General features: G+C 55.1%; 1 protein-coding gene and 1 long non-coding RNA gene across 5 annotated transcripts; one reads left to right on the forward strand and one right to left on the reverse strand.

Moving 5' to 3' along the window:
• Positions 1-299: 299 nt before the first annotated feature.
• Positions 300-2851, reverse strand: LOC116484559 (uncharacterized). The gene is made up of 2 exons (XR_009212719.1): positions 2723-2851; positions 300-1347 (listed from the first exon to the last, which is right to left on the reverse strand). It is a non-coding gene; the product is annotated as an uncharacterized LOC116484559 (long non-coding RNA).
• Positions 2816-17123, forward strand: LDB1 (LIM domain binding 1). 4 transcript variants are annotated; one of them, XM_032179383.2, is made up of 11 exons: positions 2816-3226; positions 12152-12254; positions 12388-12432; positions 12544-12619; positions 12717-12819; positions 12987-13159; positions 13645-13767; positions 13948-14031; positions 14124-14247; positions 14454-14596; positions 15312-17111. In XM_032179383.2, the coding sequence occupies exons 1-11, from the start codon at positions 3202-3204 to the stop codon at positions 15540-15542; spliced, it is 1230 nt and encodes a 409-aa protein (XP_032035274.1). In that variant the 5' UTR covers positions 2816-3201; the 3' UTR covers positions 15543-17111. The 4 variants fall into 4 exon arrangements, with proteins under 4 accessions (XP_032035274.1, XP_032035266.1, XP_058292052.1 ...); XM_032179375.2 differs by having other exon boundaries at positions 2817-3226; positions 14454-14602; positions 15312-17123; XM_058436069.1 differs by lacking the exon at positions 2816-3226 and adding an exon at positions 8403-8970 and having other exon boundaries at positions 12371-12432; positions 14454-14602.
• Positions 17124-19014: the final 1891 nt, after the last annotated feature.

Consider the following 19014-nt stretch of genomic DNA (forward strand, 5'->3'; position numbering starts at 1 on the left):
CTCCCTCCCCAGGTCTGATCCACACTAGTAGTAAGGCAAGGAGTGGAGCAATGGGTCAAGTGCTTGTTAGCTCTATTACCTTGGCAAAGTTAACTAACTTGCCTAAATGGAGTTCCTGTAGGAGCCCCAATCACTTATTTTAACCACCCATTCAACAGTACTGAGATGGTATTTCCTTACGGGTAACTGGGCTATAGTGTCAGTGGGAGTGGGAAGGGTAATTTTCCCAGAGAAGGTGAAGCTAGAACTAAGGTGTTAAGGAAGCATTAATTAGCAGGTGAAGAAGAGGGAGAACAGTGTTTTACAGGCAAGTTCAAATTTATTATCATCTCTGAACTTCAGTTTTCCTACTTGTTCAATGGAGGTAATAGCACCTTCTTCCAAAGGTCCTCATGAAAGGTAAATGAGTTGGCTGGTGTAAAAGGCCTAGGGCAGTGCCTGGCGCTAGTGCATGCTCAAGTAAGGCAGTTTTTCCTTCCTTCCTAAGCTTCTACCTTCCACATGTGTAATCCAGGAGAGGGAAATCTCAGATTCACAGGAGGCAAAGACCTTTATAGGGTGGGTTGCAGTCCCCCTGTCCACCCAGATGATCACCATTGTGTTGGTCAGCATGGAATCTGACCAAGCTAGTTGTTTGGAATGAGTGGCCTTAGGCGTAAGTGGTCACAGGATTGGAGGAAGGCAAATTCATGGACAGAAAAGAGAGAAGGAGGTCAAGGTAGGTATTCCCCCTCTTCCAAACCATCTCAAATTGTCCTGCCAATCCAGCCCCCTCCTCTCTTGGAATTGGATAATCTTAAAAAAAAAAAAAAAAAAAGGCAGAAAGAACACGTATCTACAGGACTGCCTGGCTGACACTGGGCTATGTGACTGGGTGTACATTGTCTAGTTTGATTCTCACCAAGCCATAGGTACCAGTTACAGAGGATAAAGCTAGTGTTCCAGGTGGGGTGGTCAGTTGTCTCAAATCACTCAGGTAATGAGGAGCGAATCTTGCGTTCAAACCTAGGTATCCACAATTCCAGGCCAGTGTTCTGTTGCCTTAGGTTCTCTCTACTCCCTCTAGTGCTGACCTTTGTCTGGGAGAATGCGGGGAGGAGGAGCACTCAGGCAGGGGATGCTGCCAAGGAAATACTTGTGCGAGTGTGGATGGCTTCAGTCAGGTCCTCTCTGCTCCTGGTGGGGGTGGAGATGGGGAAACCTGGGGGTGGGAGACTCCACAGTGTAGAGCTCCCCTATCCCCCATCCGAAGCACATGGTGGGGAGGGTCTCCATTCCTAGGCAGGCCTTCTTTTCAATCCCCGGACTCTGCACCGTTCCATCATTTCATGCTCCCTCAGCAAAAACCTAAGGTGGAGAGAAGAGGTCTCATAAACACTTAAGCCTCCGCATTTGTAACCCTCCCCCAGCCAGTCAAGCCAGCTGTGCGGACTCTGAGCCAGAGTGAGGGAACCAAACAGCCTTCTCAACCAACACCCCTCTAAGTAACAAAGAGGAGAACCCCCTACCCAGTCAGGGCCAAATACCCTAGGGAGGAGACACTAGTCCAAGTCTCCATCGTCTATCCCTGGAGCCCATACTGAAACTTAAGAAAGAAAAGCTAGCAGCTGGGGACCCCAGGAGGGAGGGGGTCAACTCTCTACTCCAGGCGGCTCCCCTCCCTTCCCTCCTCCTGGCTAATAGGTATTTCCTGTTTATGAGGCAGCTAAAGCTGAGCTTTTGGGAAGGGATGGAGATGGAGCCCCTCCCCTCCTAGGGCTGGGTTGGGGAGTCCTTGAAGTGTGACTGAAGGTTGGGAGGCTCCTCCCAGGGGAAGGAGTGTTCCTTACATTGACCATCCATATCATCTCCCATCCAACCCCCCACGGCCCACAGCCTCTGCCTCTCTGGGTTAGGGGGCACTGGAGGGGCCTGTTTCCTGTTCTCATCTCCGAAGCCCTCAAAAGACAGCAGCTTCCAGGCAGGGGGGTCGGAGGCGGTGGGGTTGGGGGGTTGGTACGGAGGTGAAGGCACTAAGGCTGGAGAAAAGGGGGAAGGGAGGAGAGTGTCTTGACTGATGCGTCAGTCTGCAAGGAGGAAGGATGGCCTTGTATCGCCCCTCCGTAATCCAATCTGGTGGTCATTCCGCAGCCCCCTCCCCCCAGCAAAACACAGATCCCAAGCCCTTAGGCGGAGGAGGGCGGGGACCCCACTTAATTAACCCTTTTAGTTCTAGTCCCAACTGGTTTCGCAGCCGAAGGAGGAGAGGTTAATTTAGGGAGGGGGTGAGTTGACGGGTTGCTACAAAAATTAAGAGAATGCTTCTTTACCCACCCAGCCTAGGGTAGGGACGCGAAACAACGGGCCTCCAGAAGAAGGCTGGCGTCTCAGCAGGGAGCACGGGAAGGGGGTCTGCAGTCCCTTCTCCCTGCCGGAGCGCGACCCGGGGTGGAGAGAAATACACCACACTGCCCACCCCAGCTCCGCCTCCCCCAGCCTCCCCCAGCCGCGGCTCCCGCTCCAGCTCCGGCTCCGGCTCCGGCTCCGGCTCAGCCAGACTCCCCACCCGGTGGCACCCGGAGGACGGACACCAAGCGCGCGGCTGCGCCTCCACGCCCTCCCCTTCGCCCTCCCTCTCTGGGGTCTCTGCCTCCGTCTCCTTTTTTACAAGCTGCGTCACATGCATGCCGTTCCCCGAGCGCTCCCAGTCCCTCGCTGCCCGCCCGCCGCGCGGCGCACGCACGTCGTTGCTTGCTGCGCGCTCTCCCGGGTCACTTTGACACGGCTCTCCCCTCCCACTAGCAGGACAATTAGCATATTAATAAAGCCTGGCCCTGCCCGGCTTGGGCTGGGGAGCCGGCGCCGGCGCGAGGGAGCGCGAGCGCGAGGGCGGAGAGGGGGGCGCTCGGCGACGGCGGCGGCGGGAGCGCACAGACACGCACACGCACACGCGCACACACGGACACACACTCCGCGGACTCACACCCGCGCGCACACACGCAGAGGCCGCTCGCCTTCCTGCCTGGCTTCCTTCCTGTCTGCTCCGCGCCTGACAGGCCCCTCGCCGCAGCCAGGGGCCGCCCGCACCGGGCCGAGGCCGGGCCGGGCCGGCGGCGAGCGCAGCGGGGGCCGCAGGCGGCGGCGGCAGCTCATGCCCGGCCTGTCCCCGCGAGGGGCGGGCACCGTGACTCGGCTGGGCCCCCAGAGGCGGGCGATGTGAAGATGTCAGTGGGCTGTGCCTGTCCTGGTGAGTGGGGCGTGCGGCCACTTGGCCCCTTCCTGCCCAACCGTCCCCGCGGACCCCTCACCCCGTGTTTGGCGAGAACTTGTGTGGGGGGCGTCGATGGCATGGGGGAAGCCGGGGGCTGGAAGGGCTACGCGGGGCCTCAGGCCGGCGGGTAGCGTTTTCCCTAAATGTGTAAATGCGCAGCAGCCCAGAAACACGGGGAGGAGACGCTGGGGGTGGCTTATGTGTATGGTTTTTTGGGGGTAGGCTAATTGGGGAGAGGTTTGGGGGGGCTGAAATTCTCAGAATTCCAGGTTGTTAGCCAATCAGAAGTGACTCTGGACTTTTGACCCCCCCCTCAGGTCACCATAGAGTTGTGATTGGCTGGTTTGGGCTGCCCCCCCTTCCCTGCTGCCCATTGCCACTTACCTATCCTGTGACATCCCCCCCATGCTGTTTCTGAGGACCCTGTTTGCAGGGAGGTATTGATTGGGGCCCATCTTGCCCCCCCCCTTCAACTTTTCCTGCCTGTTGCCAGGGAAGGTTGGCCCTCCTGAGGCACCGGAGGTACTCCTAAGAGGTGCCAGATAATTGGACCCTTGGGTCTGCATCTCCGCCCTAGTGGGAGGGCAGGCTAGGAAATAGAGTGATTTGTGGAGAGGTAAGCTGGGGGAGCAATACTTGACCCAAAACTGAGAACTTGAGAGAGGACCCAGGCTCAGATCCCTGCCTCCCCAAAACATATCAGCTCTTGCCAGGGATAGCCTAGGTCTGAGTTTTTTTCCTGGGGGGCTGGTCGGGGGGGGGGGGGGGGGGGGGGTGCCCCCCCCCCCGGGGGGGGGGGGGGGGGGGGGGGGGCAGGGGGCGTCTACCTCACTGCCAGGAGGAAAGAGAGAAGCCATGCGACTGGAGAGGTAGTCTACAGAGGGCCTCACGGCACACTGTCTGTCTCCATCCCCGGGACTCTGGGTCCTGGAATTGGCCCTCCTGCCCCAGACTGGAGTCAGCTTTCTCCTGGAAGTCAGTGTCCCTGAATGTAGCCCGCTTTGGCTACATACTTCACAACTGGACAACCCCCACTCCCCCACAAATCCCCAAGGGAAGCTGCCAGTGCGGAAGCTTCCTTGAAAATCATGTGACCCAGGCCAAGCTGGGCTGGGCACACACTTGAGGTGCCTGCTGAGGCTGATGTTTAAGGGGCATGGGTCCCAGAAGGAGGAATAAGAGAACCTAAGAATCCTAGAATATCCGAGTAGGGGAACCACTGGCTCCTGCTGCAGAGGATTGGGGAGAGGAGAGGGAAGAGCTTGCCAAGCTGGAATCCTGCCTGGCCCCGTCGCCCCTTCTTCTACCAGCTTGGTGTACATGTTTATGTGTGGATTTTCTCTTTTATAACTGACCCATGCTGGGTACCCCGTTCAGATCCATCATGTTCTTAGGCCACCCCAGGGCCCTGACCCTCCATCACCACACATGAGCAGAGCAGTTAAACTAAGGATCTGAACAAGCTAGAGGGATGAGTCTTAAATTGTGATTCTTAGTTCCTACAAATAGTGGGTAAGCGGGTATGTATGCATGGAGGGGCTGTCAGGCTGGAGGTGGATGGGAGGTTGGCCCTGAAGTTGGGGCAGGGTGCCTGGGTCCAGTGGGAGGAGCGAGAAAATCTCTTCTTCTTAGTCTCTGGGAGCAGCATGGGAACAGGAAGAGGGCCGAAGCCCAGGGGTTTGTGGGTGGGTGGGAAGACAACTTCAGTCAGTGCCCCAGAAGGCATGTTTCTTTTGTGTCTGGTCTGACTGAGGGAGAGAGGGCAAAAGATAGGGAAGAGTGGGGAGTCTTTTTCCAGATTGTGAAGAAGTCTTACAGATTGATGCCAAAGAGGGTGGATGGAGGTTAAACTTCAAGGAGAACTACATGTGGAGGGCTTCAGAGTAGACTGGAGGTGGGGAATAGTAGCAGTTGGGGCTAGAGAGGGAACCTGGCTTGCGGCTTGCTTGGATAGGGGAGCACACGCTTGAACACAAGGATAGCATGGCAGCATGTAGCAGTCCAGGCCCGAAGACTTCCCCCACCTTGAGCAGCCCTGGGGTGAGGGCTGAGGCTCCCTGGCAGGCCGCCTGCCGCCTGCTTGCCTGCCTGTCTGAGTCTCTCCTTTGTGCTCTGCTGTCTCCGGGCTCCTCCTCCTCCCCCAGCCCAGCAGAGACAGCACATGCCCCACACATGTGACTGAGGGAAGCAAGAGCGCACACAGACCCACACACATGCACACGCAGAAGCACCACAAGATACACACATACACACGCCCAGCTCCCATAGTGCTCCTGGGGTGAGGACCAGCTTCTGGGGCTGGAATGGCTGGGAGCAGGGAGAGCCTCTGGCTAAGGGGCATCACCCTGAGCAAGATGCTGAGGGGGCCAGGGCCTGTCTAGGGCAGCATGTGGCTCAGAAGGGTTAAGGCAGGGAGGAGTAGGGGGAGGGGAGGAGGCAGCAGTGGTGGCGGCTGGGAGCCAGGAGAGGAGGATGGCAGAGCGCCAGGCCAACGGGAGGCCGGGCACAGACAAAGGAAGGGGGGCAGGCACACTGGAGGCCTGGGTCAGGGAGCCCCAGGGGCCCGGGCAGGGGGCAGTGCTGGTACCTTATCCTGTGGGCTGGGGCTGGCTGCTGCCCTTTGAGTCCCCACCTCCAGGAGGAGTACTTTCCCTCATCATCTTTGTCATTATTTGCTGCTCCCTCCACCTCACCACCAATTCTAAGGCCTTCTAACTCAGACTTGCTCTTTTTAGCTGGACCTGTTCTGCCCCCGTGCAACTGGGTGAATCGGGTCAGAGCAGAGAAAGGAGCAGACTTGCTGGAGAAGGAGAACTAGGAGGCCTGTTTTGAATGGTTTGCCAGTCTTGATACATCTTGGCATTTAGGGACCCCTCCACCCCACAGCGACACTAGAGGGCCCTTGTAGTCCCTCCTGTCTGAGGAGACAGGGTGGGTGCAGGGTTCTGAGCTCTGGGCTGGAGGCAAAAGCCAGAGCGCATTCCCCCCTCCCCATGTGGACAGTGATTTGAGGCCTGCAGGGGGAAGGGAGTAGGAATGGCTGCAGGGCTTGGCTTGTATCTGGTGGGTTTAGAAGTGCAGGGTTCAACACCCCCACCCCCCAACCCACCCTGGTCATCCTGTCTCAGTGGGTTCTGTTAGGATCTCACTGTTAGGATATTTGGCCCTATGTGCTATGAGGATCTCTTGAGGTACTGCCTGTGAATGCACTTTGGAAAGTTTAAAGCCAGTGGGGAAGTGGGACTACCCCAGAGTTAAGCTGTAAATTTGGGAGTCAGTGGGAATGCCTTAAGTCCATGTGATAGGCTGTATGTTGCAGGGTCTGGCTGAATGTTACAGATTTCAGTACGTTTGTGAAAGCTGGGGTTTATTCTATGGCCAGGCTGTGATGAGGAATGGTACACAGGCTTCAGAGAGGGTGATTTATAGGTTAAGTCCTTGCATAATAAATGATCAGGGTGTGCATGTGATAGGCTGTCACAGGTTTAGGGCTTATAACACAGTTTTGGTGTGTGTATTGAGGTCAGGATGCGTGTCATAGGTCCCAGTGTGTATGACTTAGACTGTGTGTGTGTGTATATATCCAGGATTTGGGTATATTTAGGATTTGAGATACATCACAGGTTGATGGCCAGACGCGGTGGCTCACATCTGTAATACTAGCACTTTGGGAGGCCAAGGTAGGTGGATCACCTGAGGTCAGGCGTTCGAGACAGCCTGGCCAACATAGTGAAACCCTGTCTCTACTAAAAATACAAACATTAGCTGGGTATGGTGGCATGCACCTGTAATCTCAGCTACTCAGGAGGCTGAGGCAGGAGAATTGCTTGAACCCAGGAGGTAGAGGTTGCAGTGAGCCAAGATTGTGCCACTGCACTCCAGCCTAAGCAACAGAGCGAGACTCCGTCTTGGAAAAAAGATACATCACAGGTTGAAATGTGTATCAGGTAGTGATTTATGTGAAAGTGAGATGTGTTATTTATGTGAAGATGTTCACAGAGCCAGGTGCAATATTACTGCACAGTTAACTAGTGAGTATGTCATGAGAAATCCTGTCCTTGGAGTTATGTGTGAATATAGTTGGGGGTAGGAGGCAGGAAGTAGAGAAATAGACACTCAAATTGCAAAGAAGGAAATAGAAGGTTCGTGCTCCCCCTTCCCGTGTGTGTGTGTGTGTGTGTGTGTGTGTGTGTATGTGTGTGCGCGCGCGCGCTATGTATTTTCCTTTTCCTATCTGTCCACGAGTAAGGTCTGGACCACTACCCAAGTTTTAGAAATACTCCCTCCTGCTACAACAAAATTACCTTAGGAAAAAAAATAGAAATACCTGCTCCCTTGGGATGCCCTGCTGGATGGGAGAACAGGCCCTATCCACTAACCACACCTTTTTTTTTTTCTGGGGTGGTGGGGTGGATTCAGCAGCAAACTAAGCTCCTTCTGGGGACCCTTGGATGGCCAAGTTGGCTTTCCCTAGCTCTGACAATACCTCTTTCCCTGGCACCCACTTGTCTTCAGTGGTGGTGGGGAAGGGGGCTTCCTGTTAAGGGGGATCTAAGTCAAGGCTTGGAATTTAGCTGGGTTGGGGGCAGGGAAGCCTGGAGTGTCCCCCTCCCTCCAATCAGTGTTTATAGGCTGATGTCAGAATGTGTGTCTGTCAAAAATAACCCCCTGGAGCCTCTCCCCACAGCTGCTCCAGGATTTCACCAGGGGAGCCCAGGGTGGCAGCCTGGGCCAGCCTTCAACCTGAGCGATCACAGGGGCGAGAAAGATTTGGGGGAGGTTTGGGAGGTGCTTTGAAGATCTTGGAGTCTGCAGCGAGGAGCCCGCCCTCCTCCATCTCTGCCAGTGGCTTTGGTCCTCCTGCTCACTCCTGAGCACCGCGCCTGGGGCTCCGGGGAGGCGGGCTGCATTTCATTCCTGGCCCCCACAGGCCTCTCCTCCATCCAGGTCTCTCCTGGCCCAATCTGATCCGTCCCCTGTCTCTCCCAGTCTCTGTCTCTCTTTTGTTTTTCTCAGCAGTCCCTCCGTCCCAGCCTCCCTCCCTCCCTTGCTCTTCCTCTTTCCTCTCAGGGAGGGGGCGGGGCCGGTGGGGGCAGCTCCACCCTCCGCCCGCCCTGGGGCCTCATTCTGAGAGAGGCTCGGAGAGAGCGAGTGGGGAGGGAGGGAGGCAGGGAGAGAAAGGGAGAAAGGCAGGCAGCCGGCGGGCGCTGCGTGTGTGTCTGAGTGTGCGAGTGTGAGTGAGTGTGAGTGCCGGGTCCTACCTCTCCTGGTGCCCCCAGCAGAGGGGCCCGGTGGCCTGGGGAGGGCGGGCGGGCTGCTCGGAGGCAGAGGCAGCGAGAGGCGGCGGCGGGGAGAGCCGAGGAGGAGGAGGAGGAGAGAGGAAAGAGCGGAGCAGCCATTGTTGAGGGAAACCTTGCAAACAAAGAAGGCTCCGGACTCCCCGCGGCCCCCCGCCCCCCAGGCAGGCCCCCTGGCCCCCAGCCCCCGGCCCAGTGACCATTGTAACTTTCCCCCGGGGCTGCGGCCGCCGCGGGGCGGGCCGAGGCTGTGCGTGCCAGTCTTTGTGCGGCCGGCGGACTGGAGCTCCCAGTCGGGCCTGCCTGTCCCACTCGGGACATGAGCTGCTGAAGTTGTGCCCGCGTCAGCCCTCACCCCTGCCAGGACTCCTCTGGGCTTGCAGTCGCTCCCCGCACCTCTCCTGGCCCCCTCAGTTCTCCCAGGTAAGTCTGGGCACCCTGCAAGCCTGTTGGGGGTGGGCGGAAGGCCCTCAGCCCGGCCCGGGCCTGGTCTGCGGGCTGGGGGAGAGGTGCCCCAGCCCAGAGCCGCCCGGGCGCTCAGGCCTGCTGACCTGTGGCCAGCCCCTAAAGGGAGGGGGCCTGCCCTCGGGTCAGCCTGGTTACCATGGCAATACCCAGCTGGAGGTGCCCCCCTCAGCCCCGGGATGCAGCTTCCACCCTGAGAAAACTTTACTAGTTCTGGGCTCTTCTCACCCCCTTCCTAAAGGCTTCCAATTTGCTAGAGGTGGGAGGGGGGCTATGGCTGACTCCAGGGCTGGATGACACATCTCCCCCGTCCCCCCACCTTGCTCCCTCTACTCCTGCTGCTGGGGACAGGCAGCAACAGGGACAGATGGTCTGGGTGATGTCCCTCCCCTTCTCTACTCACTCCCAAGCCCTTGTGCTGGAGCCACTGGGAGTTGTCGTGGCTCTGGAGAGATGCTGAGTTTGTGTCCATTCACTGGAGGTGTAAATAGAGGCCCAGAGCTTTGGGCTTTAGCTCCTCAGAGCTATTTACCCAGGCCTAGACAATGCCTGTTCATTCTCTAGAGAGAGAAATGGAGGCTCTGAGAGGTTTTTTTTTTTTTTTTTTTTACAAAATTGGAGAGAAACCCAGGCGTCCTGCCTCCTGTCTCTTCAGGTTCTTGAGCTAACACATTTCAAGTGGCCCCGAAACTGAGGAGGCAGGGGTGGTTAAGCTATGGGAGAAAGGATGGCCTAATTGGGGGATGAGGGCCAGGTCTGAAAATCTACTCTTGGGTTTATTGCCCAGGCCTGGCCTCTGGTGGGCTGTGTGAGCTTGGGCTTCCTGTGTGGCCTTAGTCTGCCTGTCTGTGGAGTAGGGAGACTTGGTGGCTGGATGGGGACTGTCTTTCTGGAGACACAGGCTCAGTCCAGACTGGCATGTGAAGGCTGTGTGTGCTGTTCTTGGAGCATATGGATGTGGCCCATGAGAGCTCGTGCATGGGGTGAGGGCCTGTTACGGGCATCTGAATCTGCCTGGGGCTGCTGGGTTCCAGCCCTTGATAGGCATGTTAGGGCGAGCTGAGGGTGAAAGCCTGCTAGGCAGGATGAGGCACACGTGTGTGCAGGCACACACAGGCTCTGACTCTTGGCACCTTCAGAGACTGTGCAGTCTGGGACCCTCCTTTTGCCTGCATTGTGAGGACGGGGCCCTGGGGAGAGAATTAAATGACACATGTTGGCACAGGGTCTTCTTTTGTCTCTTCCCCCCAAGCAACAAAATAGGTTTTGCATCTAAGTTGGGGAGGAGATCTAGATACAGCCAATCTAGCTACCCTTCCAAATGCAGTCAAGTTTTAGGGACCCAAGGAAGCAAATGTGATTGGAGTCAGATGAACTTTTGGGCCTGTGCCTCAGTTTCCCCTCCTATCTGGTGAGAAGGGGAAACAGAGTTGCAGGGGTACCTGGCTCATACCCAACTATGAATTTAACACTACTTCCAGTCAGAAAACAGTATTCCAGGAACTGTTTGCTGTTAGGTGAGGTGAGAGAGAGGACATGTTGCACATCACAGATACACACTAGCAAGACCCCTGTCTAGTGACCACTTGCCCCTAGACTGAGGAACATAGGCTTCTTCCCAGACCACCTACTTCTCAATTATAGGTAGAGTGGGATCCAAAGGAGGCTCATCTGCCTGCTTCCCCCACTCCCAAGTCTCAGAAGAGAAAAGGGGTTGAGGCTTTGGGTTTCTGGTTTGGAGACAATACTGTCTACCCTTGGGGGCGGGGGCGGGGGTGGGGGCTGGGCTGATTAGGGAGTGGCTGTTAGTGGGGAGGCAGAAGGCCCAACTGGTTATCTGGTAGGCCACACCCAACAGGCACCCACCCCCATTTATCTTTCTATCCCTTGCCCTCCTGAGACCCTGAGGGTGGAGGAGGGGCAGAGTTCGAAAATCCTCCCTTTTCCTCCCCCACTTTGGTCTCTAGAGGGCAATAGAGGGGTCAGATAGTAGAAATAGTATAGAATGTGGGAATCAGAAGATCCAAGCTCAAGTCCTAGCTTTGACAGTTACTAGCTTTATGATCTTGGCAAGTTCCTTTGAGCCCTCAGTTGCCTCATCTATAAAATGGGAATGTTATGGTCAGCCCTGCTACCTCATAAGGTTGTTGTGATGATTGAATGAAACTATGTAGATTAAAAGGGGGTTTATCAAAATTAGATTCTAATGATTGGATATTTATTTATTCTGTGATAATTCTTCCCAGCTTCAATTCCTCTTCTGTCATCTAGGACTCAGCCAAATGAAGAAATGGGATCTTGGGTATGCGCTGGGATTAGGGTGGAATAGTCTTGTTTCTTAATTGGAGCCAGAATTAGAAGGAGAGACAGGTGCTCCCTAGAGTAGCCCCCTCCCCTAGTCCACCACTCTCTTGTAATCAGGCCAGGGAGCTCCATAAGACTATCCCTGGCCGGGCGCGGTGGCTCACGCTTGTAATCCCAGCACTTTGGGAGGCCGAGGCGGGCGGATCACGAGGTCAACAGATTGAGACCACGGTGAAACCCCATCTCTACTAAAAATACAAAATACAAAAAATTAGCCGGGCGTGGTGGCGGGCGCCTGTAGTCCCAGCTACTCGGAGAGGCTGAGGCAGGAGAATGGCGGGAACCCGGGAGGCGGAGCTTGCAGTGAGCCGAGATTGCGCCACTGCACTCCAGCCTGGGAGACAGAGCGAGACTCCGTCTCAAAAAAAAAAAAAAAAAAAAGACTATCCCTATCCACACAGTCTAGCAGGATTATCGGAGCGCTCCCAAGAGGGGGTCAGGGGACTCCTTTTTCTTTTAGACACAGGGTCTCACTCTGTTGTCCAGGCTGGAGTGCAGTGGTATGATCTCCACTCACTTCAGTGTCGACCTCCCAGGCTCAAGTGATCCTCCTGCCTCAGCCTCCCAAGTAGCTGGAACCACAGGCATGCACCACCATACCCGGCCAACTTTTCAAATTATTTTTAGAGACGAGGTCTCGCTATGTTGCCCAGGCTGGTCCCTGCAGCCTCGACCTCCTGTGCTCAAGCAATCTTCTTGCCTTGGCCTCCCAAAGTGCTAAGATTACAGATGTGAGCCACCGCTCCCAGCTATGACTCCCTTCTTTCTCGTCTAGGTTGTTCCTCAAAGTCATTCAAGCTGTACTCGCCGAAGGAGCCCCCGAACGGCAACGCCTTTCCCCCCTTCCATCCCGGCACCATGCTGGATAGGGATGTGGGGTAAGTAAGTCTCTTGGCCACTTCTTAACCCTTCTCCAGGTGGGATCCTGCCTGGAAAGGGGAGGGAGTAGCCCCCTGCCCCCAATAATTCCTGTCTTCAACCCCCATTCTTATAGCCTCTTCCTTTACACAGCCCAACTCCCATGTACCCGCCTACATACCTGGAGCCAGGGATTGGGTAAGTGGAGTCCAGTGGGGAAGAAGGTGCTTTCCACTGGGTGAAGGCCGAGGTAGGGGGTGGAATGGGCAGGCTCCGCTCCTACTGACTTCCCTCCTTCACTTCCTCCAGGAGGCACACACCATATGGCAACCAAACTGACTACAGAATATTTGAGCTTAACAAAAGGCTTCAGAACTGGACAGAGGTATGGCCAAGGGAAAAGGGGCTGGGAGCAGGAGGGCCATTTGGGCACCCTATGGGATATCTTATGACACATGAACACCCCTCACCGTGCTCCCTAGGAATGTGACAATCTCTGGTGGGATGCATTCACGACTGAGTTCTTTGAGGACGATGCCATGTTGACCATCACTTTCTGCCTGGAGGATGGACCAAAGAGATATAGTAAGTGGCCTCTGGGGTCTTGCTATGAGAGTGTATACCTCCTATGTCGTTCTAAGGTCTAGAAGTGGGTCTGGGAGTGCCAGGGGATATCTAGCTTGGTAGGGGAGGCGTCTGCCTGGCCCCTTTTGTGGTCCCTTTGTCCTGAAGAGTTTGTCCCATCTCTACAGCCATTGGCCGGACCCTGATCCCACGCTACTTCCGCAGCATCTTTGAGGGGGGTGCTACGGAGCTGTACTATGTTCTTAAGCACCCCAAGGAGGCATTCCACAGCAACTTTGTGTCCCTCGACTGTGACCAGGGCAGCATGGTGACCCAGCATGGCAAGCCCATGTTCACCCAGGTCAGCAACCCAGCTGGATGTGGAACACCATGGCACCTGGGTTTGATTCCCATCCTCTCTCCCAGTGTTTACTCACAGCTGTTCCCCAGGGAGGCATAATGCGAAATGGCAAAATAAGAAGGGCGGGTAGGCATGTTGCAACCGTCAGCAAACATGTATTGTGTTTGTATGGGATAGTTTTCTGGGCCCCAGGGCTACACGAGTGAACAAGAGTCTGCCCTCATATAGCTTAGAGCAGGTGGGTGTATCGCTAGCCACATGGTGAGAGGACAAGGATCGGTTAAGCTTTTCTACTGTGTGTCTGTGTGTGTAAGGGCCAGGTATATGGGTGGGGGGTACTGTGACATTTATGCACCCAGATTTAATGTGCAGGTGACAAAAGTGTATGCAATGGGAGAGTTGTAAGCAAATGGGAGACTGTAATAGACATACCTTCAGGTATGGTATGTGGGGAGGGGGCAGGGTTCTGACAAGTCTGTCCCCAGGTGTGTGTGGAGGGCCGGTTGTACCTGGAGTTCATGTTTGATGACATGATGCGGATAAAGACGTGGCACTTCAGCATCCGGCAGCACCGAGAGCTCATCCCCCGCAGCATCCTTGCCATGCATGTGAGTCGTGGGTAGGACCCAGGATGCAAGAGTGAAGGCAGGCAGGGGGAAGGGTGGAACAAGGTCTGTCATTTCCCGACTGACTACTTAGACAGAGGGTTAGGGTTTCTTCATCTAAACAGCAGGTTTAATAAGCGACCCAGGTGTCAATGTTCTTTCTTGTCTTTTCTCCCACTCTAGGCCCAAGACCCCCAGATGTTGGATCAGCTCTCCAAAAACATCACCCGGTGTGGGCTGTCCAATTCCACTCTTAACTACCTCCGAGTGAGTCTCCGACCACCCAGTTTCTGCCCCAGTCCATACAGTCTCGGCTCCATGTCTGTCCCCTGACAAGCCACCTCCTTGTCTACCCCTAGCTCTGTGTGATACTCGAGCCCATGCAAGAGCTCATGTCCCGCCACAAGACCTACAGCCTCAGCCCCCGCGACTGCCTCAAGACCTGCCTTTTCCAGAAGTGGCAGCGCATGGTAGCACCCCCTGGTGAGTGCCTTGCACCTGCTCTTACCAGGATCTCACACTGCTCCCCAAAGCTGTATCTTTATTTCCTTTTGAAGTTTTCCCTGCCCCTTCCTTGTTCCTGGGTCTACAAAATTGGGATCAGGGCAAGCTCATGCTCCTTGGGAGCCACAATGGAGAATAGGGGACCTGGGGCCCTCTCCCATCTCAGTCTCCTTTTCCCGGCACAGCGGAGCCCACACGTCAGCAGCCCAGCAAACGGCGGAAACGGAAGATGTCAGGGGGCAGCACCATGAGCTCGGGGGGTGGCAACACCAACAACAGCAACAGCAAGAAGAAGAGCCCAGCTAGCACCTTCGCCCTCTCCAGCCAGGTACCTGTAAGCATCTCGGCTTTCTTCTCTCTTCTGGGCTGCCCCACCACTCACCCCTGACCCTTGTCCAAGCCTGAGCTCACTAGCAGGCGTAGAAGCAAAGACAGTTTTCCTCATGTACTCTGCCAGCATGGGCTAACTGCTTTTACTGGTGAGAGAGTCCTTGTCAGGCACTTGCATGGGTGTGATCACACAGACTCAGCCTTAGGAAGCTAAGGCATGAAGGGACAGAGACAGCCATGAGGACATACGGACGTTCAGGACAGACAGCTTGGGGCTCGCAGACCATCCAGCGCACACACTCACACTGATAGAGAGACACGCAGACTGGAGTGTTTGCAAATCCGGAATACACATCCTTGCACATGCACACACTGCCCTCCCTCATGTTTTTGATATGCTCCCTTTCTTACATGTGGACAGAAGTTGAGGAATCCACTAAAATTTTGGGGAGATGGGCTAGGCAGCTAGGGGAGTAGAGTGACTTCTAGAATGTGATGGATATGGGCTAAAGGCTTTGATGCTCTGGTGTTCTTCAGTAGGAAGGATTCCAGGAGCTGAGGGTGTCAGGAATTGGGGTTTTAAATTCGGGTATGAGGAGGGGGTGGAGACTCTTGAGCTTCCAGGGTGGGTACTGGGGCTCTGGGGGTATCTGCCGCCCTGGGCCGGGCGAGCCCTTGCCCCGATTATGTTTGGGGACCTCCGCCACTCTCAGGATGTGATGGTGGTGGGGGAGCCCACCCTGATGGGCGGGGAGTTCGGGGACGAGGACGAGAGGCTCATCACCCGGCTGGAGAACACCCAGTTTGACGCAGCCAACGGCATTGACGACGAGGACAGCTTTAACAACTCCCCTGCACTGGGCGCCAACAGCCCCTGGAACAGCAAGCCTCCGTCCAGCCAAGAAAGCAAATCGGAGAACCCCACGTCACAGGCCTCCCAGTAAAAGGCCCTGCCATGGCCACCCAGTGCTCTGCCTACCTGCCCCACTCCTCGCAGCCCCAGGGAGCAGAAGACAGAATGAAGAGACTGAGCATCTAAAATGGGCAGGCTCCATCCACCTGCTTCAGGGAGGAACTGGACTCGCTGGGGGCAGGTGCCAAGATTTGCCCCCCCAGTGGCCCTGGGCTGGGCCTGGCCTCTGCAGAGCCTTTTAGGGGAAGGGGGTACTCATGTGGATGCCTACTTGGAACCTGGGCCTCTGAGACATGTCCTGACTACCCCCCAGGGCATTTGCCTCCATCCTCACCCCAGATTGTGGGTTTCCCATCCCCCTGACTTTACCCCTTTCAAGCCTGGGGTTGTCTATACTCACAGCCCTTAGGGACTTAAAGTTATGGGGCTTGGTTGAATGCCCCTTCCCCTAGGCAGCTGGTAATAGAGGAGTAAAGCTCTGGGCCCCTCCTCCCTGCTGCCACTTACCCAGCTCCAAGTTTTTAAAAAAATAATATTATTAAAAATGTAAGTTAAAAAAAAATCACTCATGTCCCCCCCTCTTCCCCCTATTAAAAGTCCAGCTACCTCCCTGCTCTTGGTAGATGGGGGCCTAGGGCCTAGGTGGGGGTGAGAGTGGGGGAGGGAGGTATGCATACCATTTTATACGGTGTGTGAGAGCTTCAGACCAAGAAGACATTTTGCCATCTCTCCCCCTTTCCTCTGGGGTGACTGCGGTTGAGGAAAGCATGCCATGGGGTAGGGGGACACTGGTGGCCACATCTTGGTGACAGACCCCTGCTGTTGTCTCTGTCTCCCCATTCTCAACTCTGGCCTGCCCTCTTAGTGCTTGTGACTCCCTCTCTTCCAGCCCCACCCCCATGGTATGTATATTCCTTACAAGTCCTCCACAAGAGCAGCTGTCTAGGATGCGGGGCGGGGAGGCTCCTTTCCTTAGGGAGCGTGGAGAGAAGGGAGCAGCCTTGTTGCTGTATTTTTGGTTTTGTTTCAGTTGGGCAGGCATGGGATGGGAGGAGGGGCTTAGCCACTTTCCTCCAGAATCCTCCCTCAACCCCTCCAACTGCATATGTAATCCTACTCTGTCCTTCATAGAGGGGAAGGAGCCACAGATGACGTCCCAGTTCTAAGCCCACCAGAGAGAAACAGGCCTCTGTCCCCCTAGGTGAGGTAGAGGGTCTTCACCTGCCAGTATCCCCTGCCGCTCCTTCCTCACAGAAGGGAGGAGGAGGAGGCAGCCGGGATCCTCAGCTCTGCCAGGGTGCAGCCAGGAGCAAGGGTTTCACGCAGCTGGGCCAGCTCTGTGGCTTTGCTGCCTTTTCCTGTGGCCAGTCCTAGGAAGTGCTAGCACCACCTCTCTCCCCACTCTTCCCTCTGGATTCTGGGGTCCCCCACACCATATTTCCTCCACTCCAGCAGCCACTTTTGGAAGGGTATTGAGTCAGGAGCTGAGGGAAGGGATGAGGAAGGTGGACATCCCACCCCAACTGTAATGCCTTTTTTTTTTTTTTTTTTTTTTTTTGGGCCATTTGAGTCATGTATGGTACCGATCAATAAAGAGACTTTTCGGTTTGAGAGTGTCCTGGTTGGTCATTGATGCCTAATAATGACTCAGTCCAAGGCAGTCTTTTCCCCATCCTTGCAGTTCCTAAGACTCCCTTCACTCACCTCACATTTCCCCTCACTCTTTCGAAGTTGTTTCCCTGAATTATACCTCTCCTTCACCCAAGACCCTAAAGTTTGTTCCCAGATGTCCCAGCCTGGCCCCATCTCCCTCAAAAGTTGAGGGAGAGTTGGCTTTCTCAGTCTGCTCCCCACCTCTCACCCCAGGACTGTTGCTTCTCACCCCTAGCTGTCGGGGCAGCCAGACAGGTGGCCCTCCTGGGGCAGGTTCCTGGGATAGACTGCCTTGGGTTATGCTGTTGAAGGAGGGGTGGGAGAGGGGACTTGGCCTAGGAGGGGGCTTGGGTAGACGGTGTTGGGGTACTTAGAGTACCTGGGAGACTCCTACCCCTACCCAGCCCCCAGCCTACTAGCCTGGCTGAGGTTGGTTGGTTGGTTGGTTGATTTATTTTGAGATGGAATCTTGCTCCATTACCCAGGCTGGGGGGCAGTGGCATGATCTCAGCTCACTGCAACCTCCGCCTCCTGGGTTCAAGTGATTCTCCTGCCTCAGCCTTCCTAGTAGCTGGGATTACAGGCGCCCGCAACTATGCCTGGCTAATTTTTTTTTTTTTTTATTTTAAGTAGAGATAGGGTTTCACCATGTTGGCCAGGCTGGTCTCAAACTCTTGACCTCAGGTGATCCATCCGCCTTGGCCTCCCAAAGTACTGGGATTATAGGCGTGATCCACTCTGCCTGGTCAGCAGCTGAGGTCTAAATTAGTCTCCCCTGGTGCTAAGGTCCCTGGGTGGGGATTAAGAGAGTAGGAGGATTGTTTGTCTCCTTGCTGACTTTGGGTGAGGATGCTGACGGAGGAAGACAGTTCAGTTGCTAGTGGGTAGCTTGAAGCTCTATGGGTGGATGGGAGGATAAATAGGGCACTTTTCAGACCCCTTTCCAGGTAGTTAACTCTCCAAGTCCCCTCCTCTTCACCATTAAAGACTGGGAAGATATGGAGACCCCGCTGTGGATTGGAGATGGGGTCTTAGTGCCCATAAAGCTCCCTATCCAGTGTCCCTCTTTGTCATCCCAGGCAGAGGAAGCTGAGGCCTCAAACTATTCCCCTCCTAAGGTCTCCCTGGACCTGAAATAAAGCCCCATAGACCTGCACCTCTACCCTCACCTCCCTAGCTGGTAGGAAGACACTAGAGGAAGGGACTGTATGACCTGTCCAATCTCCAATCTACAGTTATCTTGGCCCTGCCCTGCTGCCAGCCCAGCTTCTCATAGCCCAGTGCCTCAGGACCCCAAGGAATGCTATTGCACCCCACCCCCAACTCTTCCTTTGTAGATCTGGCCAGCCTGAAGGACATTTACAGCCAACTGCCACCAGCAACTCACCCTGAGAGTGCCAGGTAACATCTACAGTGGGTCTGTGTCTGGCACTGGGTGTACATCTAGCCCGTTAGCCTGAGTGTGTGTCTGTGTGTATGTGTGTGCTGCTGAGCTGGGGAGGGCCTGGATCTGTTTATATGTGCAGGTAAGGGAGTGTATACATGTGTTTGTATGTGGGCATGTATATGCATATGTTTATGTATGTGTCTGTTGGTTAATTAATTCATTCAAATATTATTCATTGAGCTCTCTTTAGGTACTAGGCCCATTCTAGGTGCTGGGGATATGATGTTGAACAAAGCAGAGAAGATGTGACTGCTGAGTGTGAGTGAAGGCTATAAATCCATAAATGAAGATGTGTTGTTAAATGTGTGGCTTAGCAGTGTGACTGTGTTGAGTTATGGGGCTGCTGGGACAGTGGTTGTGTGACTCGGTTGGGTATTTGTAGGTTCACGTCTTGTATGTATAT

Source organism: Hylobates moloch, unplaced genomic scaffold (genome assembly GCF_009828535.3).
Source record: "Hylobates moloch isolate HMO894 unplaced genomic scaffold, HMol_V3 SCAFFOLD_3, whole genome shotgun sequence".
Classification (NCBI taxonomy): Eukaryota; Metazoa; Chordata; class Mammalia; order Primates; family Hylobatidae; genus Hylobates; species Hylobates moloch.